The 25,058-nt window shown below is 40.2% G+C and overlaps 2 protein-coding genes across 2 annotated transcripts in view; one reads left to right on the top strand and one right to left on the bottom strand.

The window, feature by feature from the left end:
- LOC135709432 (protein sax-3-like) overlaps positions 1-25,058 on the top strand; it is a 798,478-nt gene that overhangs the window by 554,083 nt on the left and 219,337 nt on the right. The window contains exon 4 of the mRNA XM_065231751.1: positions 2,906-3,217. Within this exon, the coding sequence (XP_065087823.1) occupies positions 2,906-3,217 (312 nt within the window). The remainder of the gene's footprint in view (positions 1-2,905; positions 3,218-25,058) is intronic.
- On the bottom strand, positions 14,925-16,666 carry LOC135709707 (uncharacterized). Its single transcript, XM_065232094.1, has one exon. It carries the CDS (start codon positions 16,596-16,598, stop codon positions 15,162-15,164), a length of 1,437 nt encoding a protein of 478 aa, XP_065088166.1. The 5' UTR covers positions 16,599-16,666; the 3' UTR covers positions 14,925-15,161.

Genomic DNA, 25,058 nt, shown 5'->3' with positions numbered 1-25,058 from the left:
TTTTCAGATGTATTCAGAAACTTCAATAGATTTCCGACAAAATGCAATTTGTTGTAAAGAAAAATATTGAGAAATTATGTTTTAAGAGCTAATTGAATTTTGAAATCTATGCAAATTTAGACGTTAGGCACGCAAAGGTTAACATAATTTTCTATTGTAATTCTGTTTTCGTTCGCATCCTCCAAATTAAATTCGTTATTTCTTAGGTTGAACCAGGTAGCACAAACAAACATTCCTTTCATTGTCGCATTCTCCGGTGCTTTTACAGGGGCGTGATCCAGGATATAGTTCATTGCCCTGCCAACACCTCGGCGGTATTGAAATCCGACTACATTTCCAATCACGAACCGATCGTTGTATGTGAATTGGCACCAATCACCAACTAAAATTATCCTTAACGTAGCAAAAGGGCCTGTGAAATTTTTGTTTCACGGGCCAATAACGAAAGGGTCTAACGGTACGCTGGGGGAAATTTAAGTACATTTCTCGTGGTACATTAATGGAGTTAATGTACTTAATTTATGCGACTTGTAATTAAAGCTGAAATTTGTACTTAAAAGTAATTAAATCAAAAAATTTCCGACGCTCGTAATTAAAGTAATTAATCATGTAGTTAACTGTAATTATTGTACTTAAAAAAGGCTTGCGTAGGAGTTAAAAGTTATTGCGTGCCCCTCGTTTTAAATCCCCTCGAGGCCCAAGGAAGACAGCCCTATATCCCTATCAGAGACGCGTTGGGTACCCGCAATATCTGCTATATGCAGTCGATTTATGTGTTTCTGCAAATGTCTGGTATATAATTTAATTCGTTTGTCTTTTGTACCTCTTTAATAATTTTTGTTTGTCTTGTCCCCCATCTCGATGAGTCTCATCGTCGTCACCATAGCCGGTTGAACTCCAGATGAATCTAGAACCACACTACCGTTCATACTGGCGACATTGCTCTGATGAGACAACGAAACCCTACACCCAAGCTCCTCCCCTTTTACTATCCTTCGACAATGTATCCCTCTAACCTCGGGTAACCCGCGACTATTCGGCCCAACTCCTACTAAACATAGAATTAAGTGAATTTTGTTACAAACAAAGAACAATGAATTATCGACTCCGTAAAGCTAACGCGATTGAGCCTTACACATAAACGAACTAGATAAAACAAAAAATGTTAGCATGGAACGAAAAAAGAAGCACGCTTAGAACTAAACGCTGGCTGTGGATTCTCTCGTCGTTGTTTTGCTCATCGCTTTCAATGAAAGTAACGTCGATTATCGAGTTGAAACGAAACTTCATTATGGCTTTCATTTCCTTTCACTTAAACTTTATCACCGCTTTTTCAATTTATTTAATATGCGTTAAATATGACTTAACTTAACTTTTTTTTAATTAAGTATATGTAATCTTGAAGTACTTTAAATATATATTTCCATTTTCCATCATATAGGGGAAATGACTCTACAGTCGGCCTTTGGATCTAATATTGGGCACATCACTAAAAATCTGCTATTTATCAATTGTATCTAGAGGAACGCATCGTTGGGACGGTACTAATGGATATTTTACAATTTAGCCGATTGCTGAATTTATGTATGGGCCCAAATTAGGGGCATTTAGGCCGACATAACATCCATTTCCCCTACGTCATGGTGTGTTTTATGAAAGACGAAACTATCAAATTCAAGCGCTCTTTCACTAATTCGCTTCACCGAAGCTTGAAAGAAAGACCAATGAAGCAACGGGAGAAAGAGCGATTGAAAATTTGTTTGTAGACGCCAACTGAGAGCGAATTTGTACTTAATTCAGTTTCAACCTGGATCGGGTATCAATATTGGGTGTGCTTGTTGTCTGTAAAACTTTAATGTGAACGTTTGTTTTTGTAACCTGGCTCGGGTTGAGGTTCACACTATCAATAAGCTTGGGTTCGCATAAACGAATTCGCTATGAGGTTCTAAAATGCTGCGAAGCTGTTCGACTTCAACAGAAAAAGAAAGCTAGCAGTCTCCTAGTCACATCAACTTTATCGATTGAAGCTGATATTGTGACGCCTTGGTACAGATCCCTTGACTGCTGTCTAAACACCTCCATATTCGGGAATGTGAAAACGGCTCCAAGCCCTCATGAAGTGGAAGTGGAAAGTCGATCGAAAGAAGTTGCTCAAATCAAGGATAAGATTAAGCTTTACAACGAACCAAAACATTGAGTCGAGCTGCCGCGTGCTAAAGCCTTAACAGACCATACATCAAATGATCAAAGTGCTTACATTCTCAAAATTGTTTTGATCCTTACCAGAAGTATCGTAGACTTTCCAAGGGCGTGCATAGAAATCTTCTGAAATCTTATAAAAATTTCTCTTATGCCTAATACATGCCACTTAAGAACTACCGTGTCAACTGATTTTCTTAAAATTTGTCTGAATTGTTTTTTGAGAAGTTCAAATATTTTGTTTGAGCATATTTAATACGAGCTATACCAATTTTTGAGTGTTTGCATAACTTATCTTATCGAGTCGTCTATCAAAATACTAAGTACAACTACAGGCAACTATTATTTCAAAACATCTCATTGCATTGCATTGCCACCACTTCGATCGCGTTCTCTCACCATGGGCGAAATAAAATATGCAATACCATCTACCCTCCAGAACGCGGAAAGTGTCGCCCTGGATTACTCCGGCTTGTAATAAATAATTATGCAAATTAATACACGACATGACAACCGTTCGCTCATGCCACACCGACCGACGACCAGTTCAGTGCGCTTCAACGAAGTAGAACGTGGTTGCCGGTGATCTAGTTTCTACAAATGTCAGTCGTGTCCAACAACGACCGAGACAACGACGACGACGGATGTCAATTTCAATTTCGCTTCGTTCTAACGAGAATTCTTCTTCCATCTTTGTTCCTTCCAGTGCTTCGTGACGAGTTTCGGGTGGAGCCCAAAGACACCCGGGTGGCCGCCGGCGAGACGGCTCTGCTGGAATGCGGCGCCCCCAAGGGCAATCCGGAGCCGACCATCAGCTGGAAGAAGGACGAAATCATGCTGGACCTGGACGACTTTCGGTCCAGCAGCAGCAGCAAGGAACCGGCCCGGGTCCGGATAGTGGACGGCGGAAATCTGCTGATTAGTGACGTACGGCCGACCGACGAAGGCCGGTACCAGTGTCTGGCGCAGAATATGGTTGGCTCCCGGGAGAGTGGCTCGGCCAAGCTGACCGTGCAAGGTAAGCGAATATATGTTGTATTGGTTTATTAATTGAGGCGGAGGAAAATGAATAAGTTGTAACGATAATTATTATTCCATCCCGTCCGTCGCCACTACCACGGCGTAGATTGGGTTCCGGAATGATATGGATGATTTTGATTTATGTCCACGACATTGGCTCGCCACGGTATGTGTGTGCCCTTCGGCGTCCCAACCGGGAGATGGTTCGTTAGGCCTTTCTTCCTGAGTGGATAGAAATCTATCAAACTTTGGGTTACCAGATTCGATTTGGAAGCAAAAATAAAGAATTTCAACGTTTGGGAACCCTAGCATGCATCGCATTCGCAGCGGGACGGAAGACGAAGCACATTTAACAGATAATGCAAATTTTCGCCGGAAGCAAAAATTTCGATGCCCGCTCGCAGTCTTCCGAAACAGGTTCGCAGCCGGTCGAGCGTAACGAAATCAGCAATTAAAGCAATTACACATGTCCGACTGTGGCAGTCTCTTCTGTTGGTTGGGAGCGGCTCCTAAATCTGCCGTGGGATTTATTGCCCTTAGGATGCGAGCGATGTTTCGATTTACGAAACCACAGAAATTGGTTCAAACATTGTCACATGGCAGAATCCTATTCTTTTTCCCCGCAGATTTATAGCTGCAGCACGGAATTTTCCCATTCAGGGGGCTTGCACCTTCGAAATGGATTTCCCGAACATTAATCCACTGTACTTTGACATTTTGGCTATAAATCGGAATGGTGCCACGTATAAGCAAGTGGAAAAGTTGCCACGTTGAAAGTTGTTTCCATTTACTTCCGGAAACAACGGCAATTTATTGCCTGTCGGAGGCGAAGCGCTGCTGGGGCCGAAAAAAGTAGCAGGTGCAATTGGGATTTTGTACTTTGGATTGAACAAAGAACATGGTGAGGGTTTTTTTTTTTTTAAACCTTAATGGGATTTTAGTGAAAGGTCTCAATTTACTGTCAATTTATGTACCAAACAGCTCACTTAAAAACTCGTTTCTGAGAATTCTCTCGCAGCACGAGAAAAGAGCATTGTCATTGTTGATCGAATATCTTCATCGATTTTCTCCTTCGGAAAATGCAAATCAATTTCCCATTGAGTGTGTTGTTTCAGGCGCAAGCTAACAACATCTTCTGTCGAACTGTGCTGCGAGCTTAGCGAGAAATTCAACGAGGATAGACCCTTTTCAAATGTTACGCGAGAATTTAGTTTTAATGAACCGAACAACTCCAGCGCACACTTGTTCCAGAATCCGTTCTTAATTCAGAAAAGGGAAACATCGAACGAACGACATTACTCCATCTTCCATCACCCCATGGGACGCCCACTATTATTGCAGCAATCTCATCAGCTCGCTTGTATCCATTCAATTGGCATCAATGATTCGGGATCATACTGCCAGACCTCCCCCAAACGGCATCCATGGCGAAGCTATTGCTGGAGGAAAGCAAATTAAACACACGCCATAAAGTAAACGAATAAAGCTTAATTACATTAAGACCCCGATAATAACAACGAGAACAACAAACGGAAGCAGCATAAACGGCACGACAGTGACAGCAGCGATGCGGCAGAAAAGGATTTCAGGGATCGCAAGCGCACATGCGGTACTTAGATGTGGCGGAAGTTATGCTTTTTCGGAGCGGAAATTGCTTGCTAGTACACAACGGTAGTTCATGATCGTAAATGTGATTGTTTGGAGCTCTAATTGTTGTCTGTTTTATGGGTCATTTTTGCTATGTTTGCCTTATAATTGAAATCTTTAGAGGAGGTCACAGGACTGGAGTAATTGTTTGCGTTCTTTTGTAACCTAGTATCCGCCTAGCGTGCTAAAATAGGACAGTAAATAAAGGGTGTCCACAGTTAAATTGCATCACTTAGAAGTATTTGCCAAAAATAATTTTCAGGGAATGTAATACTATATATAAAAGCTTGGTTTCCATATCTTTATTTCACTCCATTTCTTCACCAAATCTAAATGCCGGTTCTTCTTAATTCCACCCATAAGGTTTTATACAACGGTTGAATTGATATTTTTATCTGCATTCAACCAATTTTTTCCTTGATTTGTTTTTCGTCGATCTTGTTTTCCGTGCTGAGCACCAATGCTACCGAAGCCAGGAAGGCAGCTCCCACACCTGAATCCTAACCTATCGACCCATCAACTCATGAACCGGGGACCAACGGCTTTACTTCCCTTCCGAAGTGATCAGAGATGTTATGCCTCAGAACATCCCGGCGGCACCGAATGGGATTGAACCCAGACCTGCTGGGGTGAGAGGCACTATACCACAGGCGCCGGTGTCTATGAACTTCTGCTCGGAAGTCATCTGAACTTCTTGTTGGAATGTCTCTGAACATCTCGTCGGAAGTTATCTGAACTTCTTGTTGGCAGTTCTCTGAACTTTTTGTCAGTAGTTCTCTGAAAACTTCTCGTTGAAAATTGTCAGAACTTCTCATCGGAAGTTCCCTGAATTTCCCGTAGGAAGTTCTCTTAAGTTGTCCTCGGAATTCTTTTGAGCTTCTCGTCAGAAGTTCTCTTCTCTGAATTTCTTATCCGAAGTTCTCTGAACGGCTCCTCTTCAGAGAATTTCACGGTACTTCTAACAAGTTCACTGATTTTCTAACAAAGTTTTCGGAAATTCCGACATGTTTACGGAGCTTCCGACAAGCAAACGAAACTACCGAAATGTTTAGGAAAATTCAGAACAGTTCAGTGAATTGCAGGAAATCTCACAAAAATTGAAAGAAGCTCAAGGAACTTTAAAGACGCTCAAGGATCTTCAAAGAAGCTCACGGTTCCTCCGAGACGTTAACGAAATTTCAGTGAAGCTCAGAAATTTTCAGAGAAGTTTATGAACCTTTAGAGATGCTCAAGTATTTTCAGAGAAAATCACATAATTTCAGAGAATTTCAAGGGACTCCAGAGACGTTCCGGGGAGTCCAGATGAACAGGGGACCAACGGCTTTACTTCCCTTCCGAAGGAAGGCGTGACCAGAGATGTTATGCCTCAGAACATCCCGGCGGTGCCGACTGGGATTGAACCCAGGCCTGCTGGCGAGAGGTAATCACGCTTACCACTACATCACTGGCGTCGCTTTGCATTCAACCATGATTTAAACATGACCGTTATCCGTATGGAATCAATGAAATCGACCAATTCTATTTTCTATCATTAAATGGGGTTAACAGAACTAAGTATGTACAAGTTCAGAACAAATTTTCTCATTAATAAATTTTCCACAGATTTTTAAACTTTTACCGAACAGTTCCGCAATTCAAAAACTCGGTAAAACCGTACTGACTCGATTAGTGTGTAGTCCTGCTCGTTTCTTGGCTTTCTGCACGAAACTTTTTATCAGGTGCAGTTTTTTCGCGACATCCCGAACAAAATAGTTGGGTTTACGGTTGAAGGCAGCAACCACTCGTTTTTGATCTTCAACGCAGTCCGGAACACTTTTTCATGAACTCACTTGCTTCCGATCGACAGTTAAACATGTATGATGTATGATGTATGATAATTGTCTACCACTCATTGTAGCACGGAAACTAAGTCCGATAGCAGTGGGCGCACCTTGATCAAGCTTAATTACCTCTGATTGTCCTCAACATGTCATTGTATGAAGGGCCAACAACGGTTTTGGTGGATCGATAGGTAATTCACCTTTACGCCTCCACGGGATGATGGAAAATCGCCTTCCAGCCACATGATCATACAATTGGTCAAAAAACGGACCGTCCAACGGAAGGATACCCCAATGAGTGTGGAAAAGAGACTGCCCTTTTTCCACGAGATGTTAACAACAGGAAGTTGACAATTTCACTCTCCCCATAAAATTCGCTTCAAATTGGGTGGTCTGGTGGTCACTCCCCTTACAATCATTTATTGGTTCATATCAGGCATGGCAAATCATTTGCATTCATTTCGTGCATTCATTTACAATCATTTGCCTCTAACTTTTTTTTTTCAACAGCTTTCCGCAAAATGATGTATATAGAGTTTTTGTAGGTTTTGTTATTAGCTACAACATTTGCTAACAAGTCAAATCCATTTCTCTTTTGCATGACGAACCAGAGCGAACCGAAGCCACTACTGTTTTTCAGGGAATGTATTTTACATTCACTGAAGAACAGTAACAAGTTCTGCCCACTCTAGTTCGTGATGCATAAGAGATACAGATTTGAGTTATGAGCAAAAGTTGTAGTTAATAATAAAACCTACAAAAGCTTTTTACAGCATTTTGCGGAATGCTGTTGATGAAAAAAGTAAGCGGCAAATGAATGTAAATGAATGTATGAAATGAATGCAAATGAGTTTCCATGCCTGGTTCATATAATTATATAATGTTTTATATGCATATGCTATCATTTTGTGAAAGTATATAAGGTGACTTACCTTTGATGATGAAGTAACTTACCTAACTAATATACACATTCCTTTTTGGCTTTTGATGACCTTCTTGTAGGTGGTTTCTCTAAGGTCTCCTATCCCCAGATGGAACTGACATCCCAAGTAGCATTGCACAGTGGTCCAGAATGCAGATTTAGGTGGAATGATATGTTTTGAGCCTGAAATTGAAACATTAGACTAAAAGTCTCTTCTACAAAGTTGTTCCTTATAGTTAGGCCCTTATTTTTATGACAATGAATTCTAGGGTGGTTCCTATTATCATTAAAATCAAAAATCTAAATTTTTTGTTTGAATAAATTAAGGTATACATTCTTCTGCGAAGTTATAGCTGAGCTAATTTCAAGCAACTTTGTTGCAAATAACTTTTTTTGTATCTCTTAAATTGGCCGATTTAGAGCTATTTTCTTGAATTGAGTTAGGGTGGCTCTTAAAAAAACAGTTTTTTTGCTCTAGTTTTCTTATTTAGAATTTCTCAGCAAAGGTGTCTTTAGATAACTTTTAGATCTTTAAAACTCTTTAAGACGAATGTTTTATAGCTGAAGTTGTTTCATGTATCTCTTCTAATAAAAAAGATATACCCAAATATAGTAAAAAATATGAATAAATTCAAATTGATTTTATACGAGTTTAAAAAATAACATACCTCTAATTTTGTCATATTATTGAGAATAATATACGCCCTTTCAAATGCCGTAAAAAAACTTTTTTTTTTGTTTGCCCCAACCAGAGATATTAACATTTGAAAAGTGCATATTTTTAGTATAAAAACGTCAATAACTCTTGATTGGCGAAAGATATTGACAAACTTTGTGCAGCAAAAATTTGCGCCTTTTTAAGATCTAAAAGTTATCTAAAGACACCTTTGCTGAGAAATTCTAAATAAGAAAACTAGAGCAAAAAAACTGTTTTTTTAAGAGCCACCCTAACTCAATTCAAGAAAATAGCTCTAAATCGGCCAATTTAAGAGATACAAAAAAGTTATTTTCAACAAAGTTGCTTGAAATTAGCTCAGCTATAACTTCGCAGAAGAATGTATACCTTAATTTATTCAAACAAAAGAGTTAGATTTTTGATTTTAATGATAATAGGAACCACCCTAGAATTCATTGTCATAAAAATAAGGGCCTAACTATAAGGAACAACTTTGTAGAAGAGACTTTTAGTCTAATGTTTCAATTTCAGGCTCAAAACATATCATTCCACCTAAATCTGCATTCTGGACCACTGTGCATTGTAAGATTTATCGTGGTTTTATAGCATTCTACAAGTCTTAATAATGGTCTTCAGTACCCCCATAAAACCCTAATTGTTACATGGGATCTTAGGTGTTGCGTCCGGGGAAGAGCATTTCGTATTCAGCCGCTGAATACCAGTTAAACGCTTTTTGAACCGCACCTCCGTGGTGGACAGACGCTCGGAGGCGAAGCATTTCCTCTACCGCCTTGCTAGGGTTACCGCGCCAGTGTTCGCTTCGCACCTCCTCACCTTGTTACTGTCGGATTGACAACATTGCCCAGGCTACGCCACCCAGCTGTGTCCATGTTTCAGCTGGTAGTCGTTTGTAATCATATGGCTCGTCGAGGCGTGAGGTAGGGATTTGTGAGGACCGGAGCTAGGAATCACTCTCCTTCCAGGTTGTAAACTCACCATGTTGTAGCCCTTCCGATCGACAGTTAAACATTCACCGAAGCATTTTTTGACACGAGAAACAGTAGATTGTTGGACTCCCAACATCATTCCGATTGCTCGATGCGAAAGATGTTGGTTGTTGAGGTGAGTGTTGTTAAGTCAGGATTGGTGACCTCATCATGGATGATTTTTTTCTTCAAGATTTCCTCACTAGGTAACGATTTTCACGGAATCTGATCCTGATTAGTAGAATCTTTTCAACGAGCTATTGTTTTGTGGCGACATCTATAGGAAATTACGAAATAACTGTTGTTAACAGAGGGCAGTGAAGTCAACAAACCTAGGAATACCTTTTACAAATTACAAACTCGAGAGCCTGACACTACAAAACATGTTGCACGACGTTAGGCATACAGGGGTTAGACGATAGGCATAATGTACTTTACGCATAACGGATGGTTGGCATAATGAACGTGGCTCTAATGTTGGCCTATGGACCTAATGATTGGGCCCATCGATACAAATTTTCATTTTTTTCGTAGAGCAATGCGGCATCTGGACAATAGAATTGCATATTTTTGGTTACCAGTGAAAATATGGCAAAAAATGCAATCTTTCGAAATTTATGTATGGGCCCAATATAAGGGACACTGAGGCTGACATTAGACACATTAAATCTTTTTTAAAAATCACAAAGTCTTCCATTAATTATTGTATGAGTTGTTTTTTGCAAACAATCTTTATCTTATTTGTATGTTCATGATTTATGTTACGTTCAGATTAGAGCCAAAGGCTAGTTGGGTTTTGGATATATTTTTTGTCAAAACAAATCGTTGTGCAACATAACAAACAAATACGGAAATACCACAAATGCTGAAGACGGATTTTAATTTATTTTGGACCACCCACAACCATATTATAACCAGTAGTTTCATCACATAGTAGTTTCTTAATCCTTTTGATCTTTACAATCGGCCAAGTTGAATTTTTGAAAAAGTCATTTAAAAAAAAAAGTGTTTTTTTAATCGAAAAAATAAAACGATTTTTTGAACCACCCTAACATGAAAATGGTCACCCTAATGAAAACATAAAAATACGGGTCTAATATGTTGCGATAAGGAACAAAACTACCAAATTCTGAGAAGCGCTATATCGTTTTGTTATGGAATGGCTGCATTTTAACTCTTTTTACTGCTTCTTCCGGAGCAAAGGCACTTCAATCGAATCTAATTGACGCAATTACCTCATTTGAATATTACAAATGGATCCATTTAAGACATAATAACTCTTGCAAGTTGACATCTTCTAATTTTTGACTGATTCAGCATGAGTGCGAAAATGCATGATTTTATTTTCAATTTACTACCACTAATTGAAACATTTTACTGAAGACAAAAATGGAAGACGCTTAGTAGTGTAATACTTTTAATGTAAATTTCACAATATTTTAAAGTTTAAAGAATTTTATGATATAAAATGAGCAAAATATAGCAAGATGCGCCAAACTATGATAGTGAGCCAAAATTAATCCATTACCCTATATGTCAGCCTCAAAGCGGGAACGGGACATTTCACCGAAGGACGTTTCACCGACGGTCATTTCACCGAAGAGCAAGCAATTTTCTAAGGTTTTGAACTTTTCTCAAAGCTCAGAATTTTTTTAAATCAGTCTCGTAGAAATATTAACATGTTTTAACCTGGCAAGCTATTCAAATGTAATGCTTCCTTCTTTTGAACATGAACATTTCTTTCGAGTTGTACTGACTTCGTACATTTTTAAATAATCAATATTTTTAATTTATAGGAGTGCTTCCTGCTTTTTCATTCGACGAAACGTCCTTCGGCGAAATAACACAGCCCCGTCTCAAAGAACCTAAATTTACATGACATTTTCTAAGTGTGTATAAAGGGTGTTCGGTTCCTTAGTGCAAATAATTTAAGGGCGATAGAAGATCATATTTTATGTAAAAAATTGTTTTACGCATATGATCAAATCTCAAAGATTACTGAGTTATTGAACTTTTTCTGCTTTGGTCTATGCTTGCCATAAATTGGCTCTAACTAAAAAACTATGCCATTTAGTACAAAACTCTTGCCTTCATAGGACAGCTTGGTAAATTTCCTACTTAAAAGTGTCATTTCTACTTTAAGTAAGCTGCATTTAGACACATTTTATGGATAAACGAGTCTAAAACTTGTGTTTTTATACGGGTTTTCTCTTATTATTTCTAAAAACTATGTAATAAAGTGTATTGTTTTGCCAAACCAAAAGATGCCTCTTAATGCGTTCTACAACTCTTTTTTTGACACCAATTGTCTATCTTGTTTAGTTTTGTCACAATTTTCTACTAACCTCATCATGTTGGGTCGTTAATTCACGATTGCGTAAAATACGAATTTAACCCCACCGTGCGTTGCTGTTGACGTCTGTTTGCGGCGCGCATAGCACACTTGATCGCCACGCGGAGTGACGGTATGAAAAGTGAGTAAGTTTAGAAAAGTAAGTTTCTGTTTTGATTGCTCTTCTTGGTATCACTTATCGCATTTATCAGACCGTCACTCCGCGTGGCGATCAAGTGTGCTATGCGCGCTGCAAACAGGCCTCAACAGCACACACGGTGGGGTTGAATTCGTGTTTTACGCAACCGTGAATTGATTTATGGCAAGCATAGACCAAACAGAAAAAAAAATCATAAACTCTTAGAGATTTGATCATGTGCGTAGACCAATTTTTTAGTAAATATGTTCTTCTATCGCCCCTTAATTTATTTGAACTATGGAACAGAACACCATGTATTATTATTATTTATCTTTATTAGGGAGGCTTTCAGCCTGGGGCTGGTTCGCCTCCACCGAGCACCATGTATTTAATGCTAAATATATCCCATCCTGTCGATTGCAATCTGCAGGCATTGAAACACCACAAAACAGGTAAAACTATACACTGAACCAGTGCTGAGATTTGTCATTGTGATTGACAGACTTTCGCACGATATTGATAAAATTGTGATAGACTTGATCTTCAAAAAAAACTTTGTCAAAATTTCATTCATTTTATCGTCAATGACAAAGATTCACCTGGTAACAGAAAGTGTAATTTCGATGATTCTGAGTCACATTATTGTTATCCAAGCTGTTCACGACGAAGATGCTTGTTCACTTTAACGGCTCCATGTAATTGTTTTGCTCAAGTCATTTAGTTTGGTTTCATATTTAGCTATTAAATAAATCTACACACGTTCGTCATTGACAGCATTGTCATTGACAATTGACATGGTTTGCCTTAACGATAACTGTTATGACTCAAATGAGTGACCAAAGCAGAATTTTGAATATCGCCGTATATTTTCGAGATTTTGCAGCACTGCACTGAACATCATCCCAATCTCCACCATAAACAAAATGACCGATTCTTCCTCTCCCACAGAGGAAAATGCTAAACGTCAGACGGAACTGACACAGCGGAAAACCGAAACACAGCTCCATCGAGTAGAATTCCATTGAAAATGTACTTTGAAACAGCCTTCATTTGGCCATAGTAAGATCACCGGTTGGAAACTAACGATTTCAAATTGGCTCAATACTTGACTAGCCTATTGGTCCCAAGCAAATCGATTAACGCACCCCATTCTATTCGAAATTCTAGTATTACACTATGTTTGTTTTGATTCGCTATTAAAGTTTGACAAATAAAATGTGGGGTTCGTGGATTTTTCTATGTTTCGAGGGGTGCATCGATTAGCTTGGGACCGGAGACAGTACCTGAGCTGAGCCAAAAACGTTGAGCACGTTTTTTCGGGACCTTCTGGTCTTAGAGTTACCTCTATGGTAAGATCCTGTAGTCCGGCACTTTTCTAACAACAACAAAAAATATCGAGTGGCAGAGCGCCTTGAGACAAATAATGACAAATCTCTTAAAGCAATTGACCGCAATGACCGTCAAATGAAAAGATGCATCATTCTATAGAAATTTTTAAAATATTTTTGAAATCGATCAACTGGTTCCGGAGATATGGTCAGAACCAGGTCCGAAAAACATGGATTCTGGTTAGGGTCAAAACCCATCATGTGATACCTTAAATCACATAAGAATTCAAAAAGTAGTTCAATGGCAGTGCCCAGGTTCACGCTGGTCACATCCAGCCATGTTCGGGAACTCCCGGGGTCTGTTTCTGACTAGGGTCAAAATCCATCAGTTCAAATGAAGTAATTTGAAATGCCCAGGACTACACACTTAATCTAGCTCGGTAAAATCTCCAACAGCCGATTACCTCGGCATTTACTTTTGCTGATATATCTGCAAAATATTTGTTTGTTAGCTGATATCTCATCAAAATGATATTTGTTAGCTGAGTCTCAGCAATTGTTTTACTGAATCTCAGCAAAATAAATTGCAGAACTACTCGGCTGTTGGAATCTAGGCGAAAAATTTTAAGTGTGTACACTGGCCACATTTGGCCATATTCCGGGTACCCCGGGGAAGTGGCCAGTTGCTTACTAGTGTCAAAATCGATCTTGCGATACTTCAAACCACATGGGAATTCATCTATCGCATCACATCATATGAGCACTGTCGTGGAATTTATATTAGTAAGGGGGGTATTGAGGAACCGGATAATTGACTGCCATTCTGCAATACTGAAATACAGGTGTTCAAACTTCTGAAAACTGGCTATTTCGGTAATTTTTAAATCCAATGTCTGATGTTTATTTAGTACAATTAGATCAATTATAAGAATTACGTTAATTCTGATAAAGTATCAAATTGAATCAATCAAAAATGTTAAGTTAGATTAAGATCATTCAATGGCTATTCAGCTTTCTTAACACAAATTGTATCTGTAATAGTTTTTAAACCACTATTTTGAGAGTTGGTTGGACATGCTATACTAATATCAACATGACGCTTTAGTGCGATAATTTAGTGGCAAGAGAATGTTCTGAAAACGATAGGTTGATAATTGCGCTAGAGTACGACAGTGTGGAAATTTAAAAATAAGAAGTCAAAATTGAGCGAAGGGCCATTAATGCGACAGTAATACTCAAACGCACACTCCTTTACCTAACTCATACATTAACGGATGAGAGATCTACAGACAAAAGAGTGCGCGTTTGACTTGCTCATACACTGTCTACGGCTGTGGAATAGTTCTAGTGACGTATATTTCTACCTAAAGACCCACGTTGCCGAAATCAGTAGACTAGTACTGTCGCATTAATGACCCTTCGCTCAATTTCAACTTCTATTCAATTTACACACTGCCGTACTCTAGTGAAACTATCAACTTATCCTGTTCAGAACTTTCTCTAGTTAATAAATTATCACACATGTGGATATAAGTACAATATATTAAAACCCAATTATGAAAATCGAAAACTACCCGTATGAAGTCACAACAAACACTTTGAATGAAATTTTAAAGATCCTAAAGCATTGAATTTGTATTAAAGTTCAAGATTTAAAAAGGTATTTCTGATGCTGAAGATCTTGGAAAATTTTCGAAGTTCCAGCGAGTTGAAAATTGTGAAAGCTTTGTCTTTCACTTTTGAAAATTTGGTGTAATGGCTTTCGGTCGACTGACCCATGGTCTTACACCGAAAGTAGACTTCCCTTAAAAGCTTTTAATAAAATGGAGTTACGCTGTATGGAAAAAAAATTAGAGTGTGTAAAGTTCTTTAAAATTATAGTAAGTGGGTAATAATGCTAAGTTTTATTGGTTTCAAGTATCACACAAAGTTCTATTACATAATCAAATGGACCGAATGTATTTATAGCACTAGTCAATGTTCTTATTTCGTTGTTTTTTTCATGAAGCTCGCAGGTCACGTATTCTGGTGAAATGAAAACCCGGTGAAGCTCAGCCGAAGTAGCAAAAATTGTTTTAACTAAACGACTAGACTAGGCCGTGCTCTCGGAGCCAGGAAAGCACACATCACCCAGAAATGCATCCCCCTTCACCAATCCACTTTCGCTTGCCAGTGCCTTGAAAAGAAGCTGTCGGAGCGCTTCCAACGATCCGGCATTCTCCAGCTTGGAATAATGCTGGTAAAGCAGCTCTGTCAAAATCGGTTCCACACTCTCGCCATGAAGAATAGCCGAAGATAACTGTCGTTGAAGGTGCATTTCCTCCTCGAACCCAATTTCCAGCTCCAAACCAGCAAACCTGAAGAAACATCCAATCCTATCGGCTAGATCTGCGGCAAGACCGTACGCCTCCCGTGAATCGAGAGTTCGCCGGTTTTCCCCGACCGCTACATTCATTTTTCTACCGTAAAGATACAGCAGTCCGACAGTGAGCAGATGCAACGCTCCAATCACATCCGGACTGTGCGTGATCGAGGTGGTGCCACATGGTGCAGACATCGGGAGTGATTGCTCGTAATCGATGCCATTGATCTGCTGCTCCAAGAGCGCTGGATGCTGTGGAATTGTATTATCAAACATTATCGTCAAGTCCCGTTTGCCACGAACTGGGGCGGTGTTTATTCTATCAAATCGGTGCGAGTTGGCCACTCCGAGTAGCGTGTTGAGCTGATTCTTCTCCAAGCGTAGAATGCAATCGCTTTCTCGGAGAGGTGGAGCGCCATCAGAGCCAATTGCATAGACAAGTGGAACTCTGTCTGATAGCTTTCCCCAGTTCAACAGCAGTTCATAAATGCTCAACGAGAATTGGTTACATCTTTCATCAGGATGACCGATGCTTAATGGTTCCAGAATGTTTTTGGATAGCCTGACCGTACCGGTTGACTGCCGGATCGCACCCTGTATCTCCCGGGCAACAACGGGGAACCGTATCGCTTCGGAAAATGCCACCACAAACGGACCCAGATGTTGCGTCATGATCTGCGAGCGCTTCGAAGTGTCTCCCACTTGGGTGAGCTTGTTCAACGAATCACCCAGTTTGCCGATCTGTAGCACAGTATTCTCACCACTCGGCAAAATCTGACCGTAGCTGAATGGGTTGGACAGAGTCTCAACCTTGCTAGTGCCGATCACAGTCGTCCACGCACTTGGAATCTTCTTTCCCAGGCCATCGTGCACTTCCTTGTCGATGTAGAAAGTTGATCCGGTAACGAAACCAATAATGTAAAGATCCCGATTGCGGTAGATGAAGCCGACCTGGTTGGCACCGTCCTTGATGTTAACCTTGGTGATGCCATCGCGACGCTTGGTAACCCTGATGTTGCCGTAGATTTCGTTCGGTTCGGTTAAAACCGACTTCAGCTCGTCAATGAAGTTCTGGTAGGCCTTGTCCCTGGATCGAAACTGCTCCAAGTCACCGGTCTTTACCGAGTTGGCTTGACGCTTGACACGGGAGAATAGAGACTGCTGCATTTTGAGGCTTATTTCTTCTATACTGTTAGACTGCCCTGTGGGAACTGATACTGCAGGATGCGCGGAGATCATGCTTTAAATGGCTTCACATTTGCAGTGCAACTGATAGAGTAGAAATTCCCGCCGGTGTTTCCCACTGATAGTAATTGACTGGTTGCAAAACATAATCTTGCAACTTTCGATGACGTTGTTATTGTAACTGCACGCGAGTGGAAAATAACATGTGGCTTAGATTAGAACTGGGAAATGGTGTTATTCTAAATACTTAAAAATAGTTGCATTCTCTTATATGCTTTCGCAAACGCTGCTTCACCCTCTGTCTCACACGGGAATTTCAAATCACAACCAAACTACAGTCGGAAATGAAACAACCAAAACTCGTCACCGCCGTCGCCGTCATCCGTTATCCCATCGAGAGCCGGAATTAATTAAATTTTGCAACTCTGTCCATTTGCATCCGAGGACACGAGAGCCGACACCCGCGCGCGCACGTCCTTCAACCTGCCATATAATGCAATTGCCAAGTGCAGCGTGCTGCGGTTGGACTCAATTGAAATTTTAATAAGAGTGCCCAGTGCCCATCTTCCCCCGGAGGGACTGCGGGAATTGCAATTCCTGTGTGCGAGGAACAAATCATCATCGGTAATTATTGCAAACTGTCGATGTATATTGGTAAATTTATGGCTTTGAATGATCCGGTTTTTGATGGGTTTGGGTTAATTGCACCCTTGGGAGGCGGTGTTCAATGTGGTTGAAATTCATCAAATGGGCCATTGTCTAATAGGATGTTTGCATAATTTCATGATTTTTCAAATGGGAAACTGCACCGCTAGGGTGGTTTGAATGATTTGATTTGCTGATGCCTGATGCTTAAGATCAATTTTTATAAGAAAGATAAGATATAGTACAGAAGTGAATAGAACACCATCTAAATCTAAAGAATAGTATATTGCAACAGTTTGATTTGATTCTCAGGAAGAAAAATAATAGTTCGGGGCAAATGAATTACATTGGTCTGAGACTTATATTTATTAATTAATCTAAGGCCAAAATCGTCCATTGGCCCGAAATGTTGATATACTAAACGTTCGTTAACTGAAAGTAACTTTTTATTTTATTTTTTTTTTTATAAAAAATCGCATATTTTGCATTTTGACAAATAACAAATAAGTTGCTAGCTGATCAGCTAGAAAACTGAAACCTCTGTTTACGAAGTCTATATTTACGGAGTTAATCCCAAATAACAAGATTTTTTTATTCTGAAGGAAATTCCAGATAGTGTAAACGTTCCTATAGTTGCGGTACGTTAGAAGCGTATAGCGTTCCTATAGTTGTGTATTGAGTCTCCATAGGACAACTATAGGAACCTAGCGCTTCTAGCGTACCGCAACTATAGGAGCATTTCCCCTAATGAGTTTTTTTTTGCGATTTTGGGAAACTGGAAAATACTGTGCAATACACCACAATAAAGTTATTTTTAGAATCGAGGTAAAGTATAGGAACCAAAAATCGATGTCTGACGCCATTTTCAAATCCAAAACGGCGGGTTCTAGTTTTGACGTAGGACTACGTCTGTGATTTTTATATGGGGGCACACTTTGTAAAAAACCGAACATGGAACATGTAACAAAATTATGAAAGATTTTGAACGTTAATAACTCAGCTGCCCCTGGACCAATTTCAATAGTTTTATCATCAATCGATCAGATATATTTCTACGCATCTGTTCAATTTAAAACTTTATCATTTTTCAAAATGTTACTATTGAAAATTACACGAATAGCTATGATAGTTAAAATTATCACCGATTGTCTGCGAAAAGCGATTTCCCTAGCACAGATTTCAAAGTTGAATTCCATCCGATCTCACCAAACGGTGTTTATTCAATCGCCACGTGGTGAGTGGTGGTGTTCTCCAGTACACAACGAAAGGCTGCCTCCAAGCAGCAAGCTGCAGCCCACATGAGCATCGATAGATCCGGAAATTTGTCAAGGTCATCAATCGGATGTCAGTTCCCATATCAAGATAGAGCTGGAATTAGGGCGTAACAGCTTTTGTAAACAATGACTTCTTTCGATGATGTCTTGAAATTCAAAGCTCGCCCACGCAAATCAACATCACCATCAGGTAGGGTAAGACTTCCCCCACCCGACGGTATTGTTGGTTTGCGTGGGCGTTCCTTGAATTCCCAAAAATCCTCGAGAAAAGGCATTGTTTACAAAAGCTTTCTATATGGGGGTTAACTTTGTCAAAACAGAAAATGGAACATGTAACAAAATTATGAAAGATTTTTACCCGACGGTAATGTTGGTTTACGTGAGCGTGCCTTGAATTCAGAAATCATCGAGAGAAGTTATTGTTTACAAAAGCTGTTACGCCTAATTCCAGCTCTATCTATATATATATGTTTAAATCTAACATACCATGTACTTTAAGGCATCATTGCGATTTCAAAGTCGGTCGCGATATGAACGTCGTCTGATTTTGATCCAGAGATGATGGATTATAATTCTTAATACGGCAATCGATAGGAAGTTTTTCTACGAATCCGTTAAAATTAAGACCTTATCATTTTACAAAATGTCACTATTGAAAATTGCACGCATGTGCAACTGTTGCTATGATAGTTACCGATTGCCTGCGAAAAGCGATTTCCCTAACACAGATTTCAAAGATGAATTCCATTCGGTCTCGCGGTTTATTCAATCACCGCGTGATGAGTGGTGGTGTTCTCCAGTACAAAACGAAAGGCTGCCTGCAAGCAGCGAGCTGCAGCCCACATGAGCATCCATAGAAGGAGGAAGAAGCCGCACCGCTATTGATCGGAATCAGTAGCTCTTCGTGAGGGGACAAACACTTATTGTAGGGTAATTTGAAGAGAAAACTTCCTGGTGTCTTCTGAAAAGTTATTAACATGGTAGATGACCTCCTTTTGGGAAAATTTTGCATCCGTAAAGTCGGAAGACTGGTCCTCCGGAAGACTCGGAACATCCGTAAAAGTGGTCAATGCATGAAACTGATTCTGCAGCTCCGTATTTTTTCGAAACCGCTCATAGAAGTCTTATTACAATTAACTTGGAGCTATAATCGGAATTTGTACTCTGGAGACTTCAGGACGGTCCACCGGAAGATCCGGAACATCCCTAAAAGTGGTCAATTCGTGAAACTGAGCTCCACGATTTTTTTTAAACCACTCCTAGACGTCTTTTCAGAATAAATTCAAAGTTGTGAACGGAATATGGACGCTGAGGGCAACGAGATGGTCCAATAGAAGATCCGAAACATCCTTTTAAGTGGCAAATTAATGAAACTGATCCAGTAGCTCCGTGTTTTTTTCTAAACCACTCATTGACGTCTTATCAGACTGAATTTGGATTTTTGACAGGATTGTAAGCCCTGTGGGCCACATGATGATTCACAAGTAGATCCGAAACATCAATTCAAAATGACAGTTTATGAAACTGATCCTAGAACTCCGACTCAAATGAAACGACTTCTCTGAAAGCAGCCATCAATTTCTTCCAAACTAGATCACGCAAGCACCCTTTCCAAAACTCATGGTTTAAACAATTCAGCTATTGGTTATTAACAGCGCTTGATGCTCTCGCAACCCAACGATGGTGGTCTATTCTGTTGTGGGGGAGCTTGGGAGTAAACTTATGATATTTTTATTTTATTTTTGCATCAACAGGCTCGTGGCTCCAATGATGGTTAGTTTACACTACTGACTGTCATATACAAAAAAAATATAGTAAAATCTAAAAACTACTCGTTGCGATTTGTTCTCCAAGAAAATAAAGCGGGAAATTTTCGTCCCAGTAACTCACGTAACATGTGAAAATCAAACACAGATGCAACTCAGTTGAATAATCTTTGAAGACCGATGATAGCACTATGCAAACCGTAGTTAGTTCTAATAAGTGGCAATCGAAGCATCTGGTTGTTTCGCAAGGACCTAGGCTGCACAATGATGTTTATTTGTTCCAATAAAGCTGGGCAATCAACTCAATTCTGCGGAATATCAGCGGCAAACATAGCTCTAAGAGTGTCGCGACGAGTGTTGAGAGGTTCTAGGTGTATTAATGAACAACATTCCTCATAGGGGGCAGATTAAAAGGATTACGCCACGGTAATCGTCGAAGTGTGTAGCGAATGAATCTGCGTTGAACTGACTCGATTCGCTCAACTCCTTTATGATAAAAATGGTTTCAAATAGCTGTGCCATATTCTAATGTAGATCGTTCTGGGGAACAGTATAACGATTTAAGGCAGTACACGTCAGTGAAATCCTTAGCTATACTAAAGATAAACCTCAATTATCTGGAGGCTTTGTCATTTCATGCATGAAATGTGCTGTTTGATTGTCAGTTGTGAGTCCAAGATAATACCCAGGTCCTTCACGTGACTTACTCGTTCAATTGAATTAACCAGGAGTGTGTAATTGACCTTTAAGGGCTCTTTTTTGATAGAGAAGGTGATTATCGAGCACTTGTTAGGATTTACTGTCATGTTGGTCAAGTCACACTAGTCACTGAATCTATCAATCTGATATATACATATATATATAGCGTCAGTATGCGTTTGAATCTTGAGAAAAATCTTAAGATCATCAGCGAATGACAAACGAGGTGTCTCTAGTACAAAGTTCACATCGTTGAAATAATTTTAGAAAATTATTGGCGAGGTGACTTCTTTGAGGAATACCTGAAGTTGCTGAGAAAGCAATCGAATTGCAATCCTCAATAGACACAATACGACTGGAACCAAGATAGTAGACATCCATTAATCCCTAGCCGTTCCCATTTAGCGATGGTGATAGCGGGATTGATCTTGTAAAATGCTGCTGATAGGTCGGTATAGATTGCATTGGTCTGATGTCGCTCAACTAGGCTTCTCGTAACGTACGAGGTGAAGCATAGTAGGTTGGTAGTCTTTGATCGGTTGGAAACGAATCCGCGGAGATACTACTTACAGTGCGATAACAACAACATAACATAAAGAGCCTTGAGTGGGTTGGTTTATTTCCTTTAAATTCCGTTATAATTGCTTATCTTTTGACAGATACGCGTATTTCGTCTACTACTTGCAGACTTCATCAGTGCCAAGTACTCAACACCAGTGACGAAATACGCGTATCTGTCAAAAGATAAGCAATTATAACGGAATTTAAAGGATATAAACCAACCCACTCAAAGCTCTTCATAAAGGGATTCCGTTAAGAGGTTCGACAAATTTAAAGGATTTAACAACATAACCACTAATTCGAAGAGTTTTGAGATAGCGCACAGCGAGATGATTCTACGGTAGTTGTCCACATCCTTTCTTGTCCCCTTTCTTATGAACTGCATACATTTGCGTGTTCTTCCAGCAGATCGGGAAGATTCCAGTGCTCAAAGACAATCCGAAGAGATGACTCAGAGGCTTCAGTAAACACGTTTAGTGTTCGTTCAGGAAAACGGACGGTGTTCCGTCTGGTTCGGAATTGTAAAACGATTTCAGCCTGGGTGCTACCGATGAGATGAGAGCTTCAACGACCGGGATTTCGTTTAGTACGTGATTGTAGACGGGCGACGATATACTCTCGTTGGCAAACACGCTGGAAAATTTGTTCGCAAAGTGCTGGCAAAGCTAGATGCATCGTTAACTACTAACTTCATGGTAGGACTCTTTACGCTGGTCATTCACGTACTTCCAAAAACTCCGTGGATTACCTTGAATTCGCGCTCGATCATATCGATAACATATGACAGAACATTAGCAAAAGTCCGTGCGGCAATTTCCACGTCGGAGCTACCGAGCTCAGCTTCCCAATCGATGCTTGATAAGACCTCAGCGAAACTGTTGTGATCCGCTCTCCGGAAATTGTAGGTAACTATAAAGATCCAGCGTCCAGTTGTTTTCGTTTACGACGTTGTTGATTTGCAGTATCGTAGCTGCACTATAGCTGTCTATAAGTTCAGTAACTCCAGCGTGCAGAACCGAATGTTCTAGGTCAGGATGGAGAAAACCACTATAGAACGAACGCCATGCAACTCCCGGAAGATTGAAATCTCCGAGAATAATCACTTCATCCACTGCAGAAGCTTTTTCGAGAACGGTCATAACCGACTGCGCATGAGAACGTATGAGCGCATAATCTTGGGTACGATCGGGAGGGATGTATACGGCATACAGGAAAAGCATATGATCGGTCTGTTTTACTTCAATCCAGATCTGTTCAACACAATCCCACAGAGCGTTCTCGACCATTCTTATTTTGAGTTTGGAGTTAAGAGCGATTAACACACCTCCGCAGTGGGACTTGTGGCTGTTGGTTGCATTGCGTTCGCCTCGGAAGACCTGATATTGATCAGAGAATAACTGACTAGATAAGGTGCGATCATCGAGCCATGTCTCTGTCAATACAACAACGTCATAACAGAGGTCCGAGTCAGGAATTCCTTGACACTGGAATTCATACCACCGACATTTTGGTAGTAAATCAAAATGTTTCTGGTGCTAGTAGCTGAGTATGAATCATCCGACGAACGTACGATTCCGTTGCAATAAGAGTTTACGCCAGGAAGAGAAACTTCTGTATTCACGCTGTACTTGCCTGATAAAGGGTGATACGGTCAAAATTTGGTCAAGGGAAAACGCGTGTAAATCGGTGAAATCGTTTATTTAAAAAATCAAATTAAATTTCTTTTTCAAGTTCAATTAGTATAAAATTCAGGAAAAATATTCAGTTAGGCTTCCGCTTTTCCAAATCCGAATTGCCGGGCCTTACGCTTGACCCCTGCCATCAGATTTTGTACAGCCACCTTGTCCACCTTCTTCGCCGCAGAAAGCCAGTTTGCCTTGAACTGCTGCTCGCCCTTAGCAGTTTTTTTGGTCTTCTTTAGGTTCCGCTTGACAATAGCCCAGTATTTCTCAATTGGGCGGAGCTCTGGCGTGTTGGGAGGGTTCTTGTCCTTGGGAACCACCTGCATGTTCTTGGCGGCGTACCACTCCATGGCCTTTTTACCGTAATGGCAAGATGCCAAATCCGGCCAAAACAGTACGGAACAACCGTGTTTCTTAAGGAAAGGCAGCAGACGTTTATTCAAACACTCTTTCACGTAAATTTCTTGGTTGACAGTCCCGGAAGCTATGAAAATGCTGCACAGGTACAGATGGCTTGCCAAACCAGATATTTCTTTGCGAACTTTGACAGTTTCATGTGCTTGAAAACATCTGCTACCTTTCCCCTTCCTTTTGTCGTATAAAACTCCTGTCCCGGAAGCTGCTTGTAGTCGGCTTTGACGTAGGTTTCGTCGTCCATTACCACGCAGTCAAACTTCGTCAGCATCGTCGTGTACAGCCTCCGGGATCGCGCTTTGGCCGTCGTATTTTGTTTATCATCGCGATTTGGAGTCACTACCTTCTTGTAAGTCGATAGTCCGGCTCGTTTTTTGGCTCGATGCACGGTTGTAGACGATACACCCAGCTTATTTGCGGCATCTCGGAGAGAGAGGTTAGGGTTTCGCTTGAAACTACCGGCAACTCTCTTTGTCGTCTCAGCGGCTTCCGGTTTTCGATTTCCCCCCGATCCAGACTTCCTGGCTGTCGACAAACGTTCCCCAAACACTTTAATTACATTTGTAACGGTTGATTTGGCAACTTTTAGCGATTTTGCCAACTTTGCGTGCGAGTAGCTCGGATTTTCGCGATGCGCGAGCAAAATTTTGATACGCTGCTCTTCTTGCTTGGACGGCATTTTGACAACTGAAGAGTGAATTCCAAAATCAAAATAGGAGCAACATTCTACACACACACACCTTCAAAATGAGGGGTGTTCAGGTTTTTTAAATGCAAAATTGAAAGAAATACGTCAAGTTGATATTGACCAAATTTTGACCGTATCACCCTTTATAGCAGATATTCTGCTCATTAGGCAAAACCGATCTTTGAAGGAGACCTTAGAGGACATCTTAGGATTCTAAAAACTGTTAGTATCAACTCTCTAGTAAGGAAAAACGAAGACTGGATGGAGAAAAGATACAATTTCAATCGACTTTTTCAAGTAGTTGACCCTGGGTGTAATTCATGGCAATTTGGTGACCCCGTTCTTCGTCCAGGATCGATTGTTTTTTATACAGATGGTTCAATATTGAACAATCAAGTGAGAGCAGGAGTAACTGGTCCAGGGATAGAAATATCGGTTACTATGGACAGATGGCCAACTGTAATCCAAGCTGAAATCAAAGCAATTATTTTAGAGTGTTCCATTATATGTTTGCGTAGAAACTCAAATATATGCGTCATGTCCGACAGTCAAGCTGCTCTTAATGCTTTAAAGTCGGCGACATGTGCATCAAAACTTGTCTGGGAGTGTGTTCAATCACTTCAAAAATTGTCTTGTCATAATCAAGTCAACTTATATTGGGTCCCTGGCATTGCGGGATTGAGGGAAATAAAAGAGCTGATGTACTAGCAAGA

Source organism: Ochlerotatus camptorhynchus, unplaced genomic scaffold (genome assembly GCF_037179485.1).
Source record: "Ochlerotatus camptorhynchus isolate MF236.1 unplaced genomic scaffold, CSIRO-AGI_Acam_v1.1 ptg000361l, whole genome shotgun sequence".
In the NCBI taxonomy this organism is placed as follows: Eukaryota; Metazoa; Arthropoda; class Insecta; order Diptera; family Culicidae; genus Ochlerotatus; species Ochlerotatus camptorhynchus.
The sequence above is the reverse complement of the archived record's forward strand: the minus strand, read 5'-3'. Positions and strand labels throughout refer to the sequence as shown.

Excerpts from the sequence above, each read along its gene's own strand:
- LOC135709707 (XM_065232094.1), bottom strand. The coding sequence starts at position 16,598 with ATGCAGCAGTCTCTATTCTCCCGTGTCAAGCGTCAAGCCAACTCGGTA.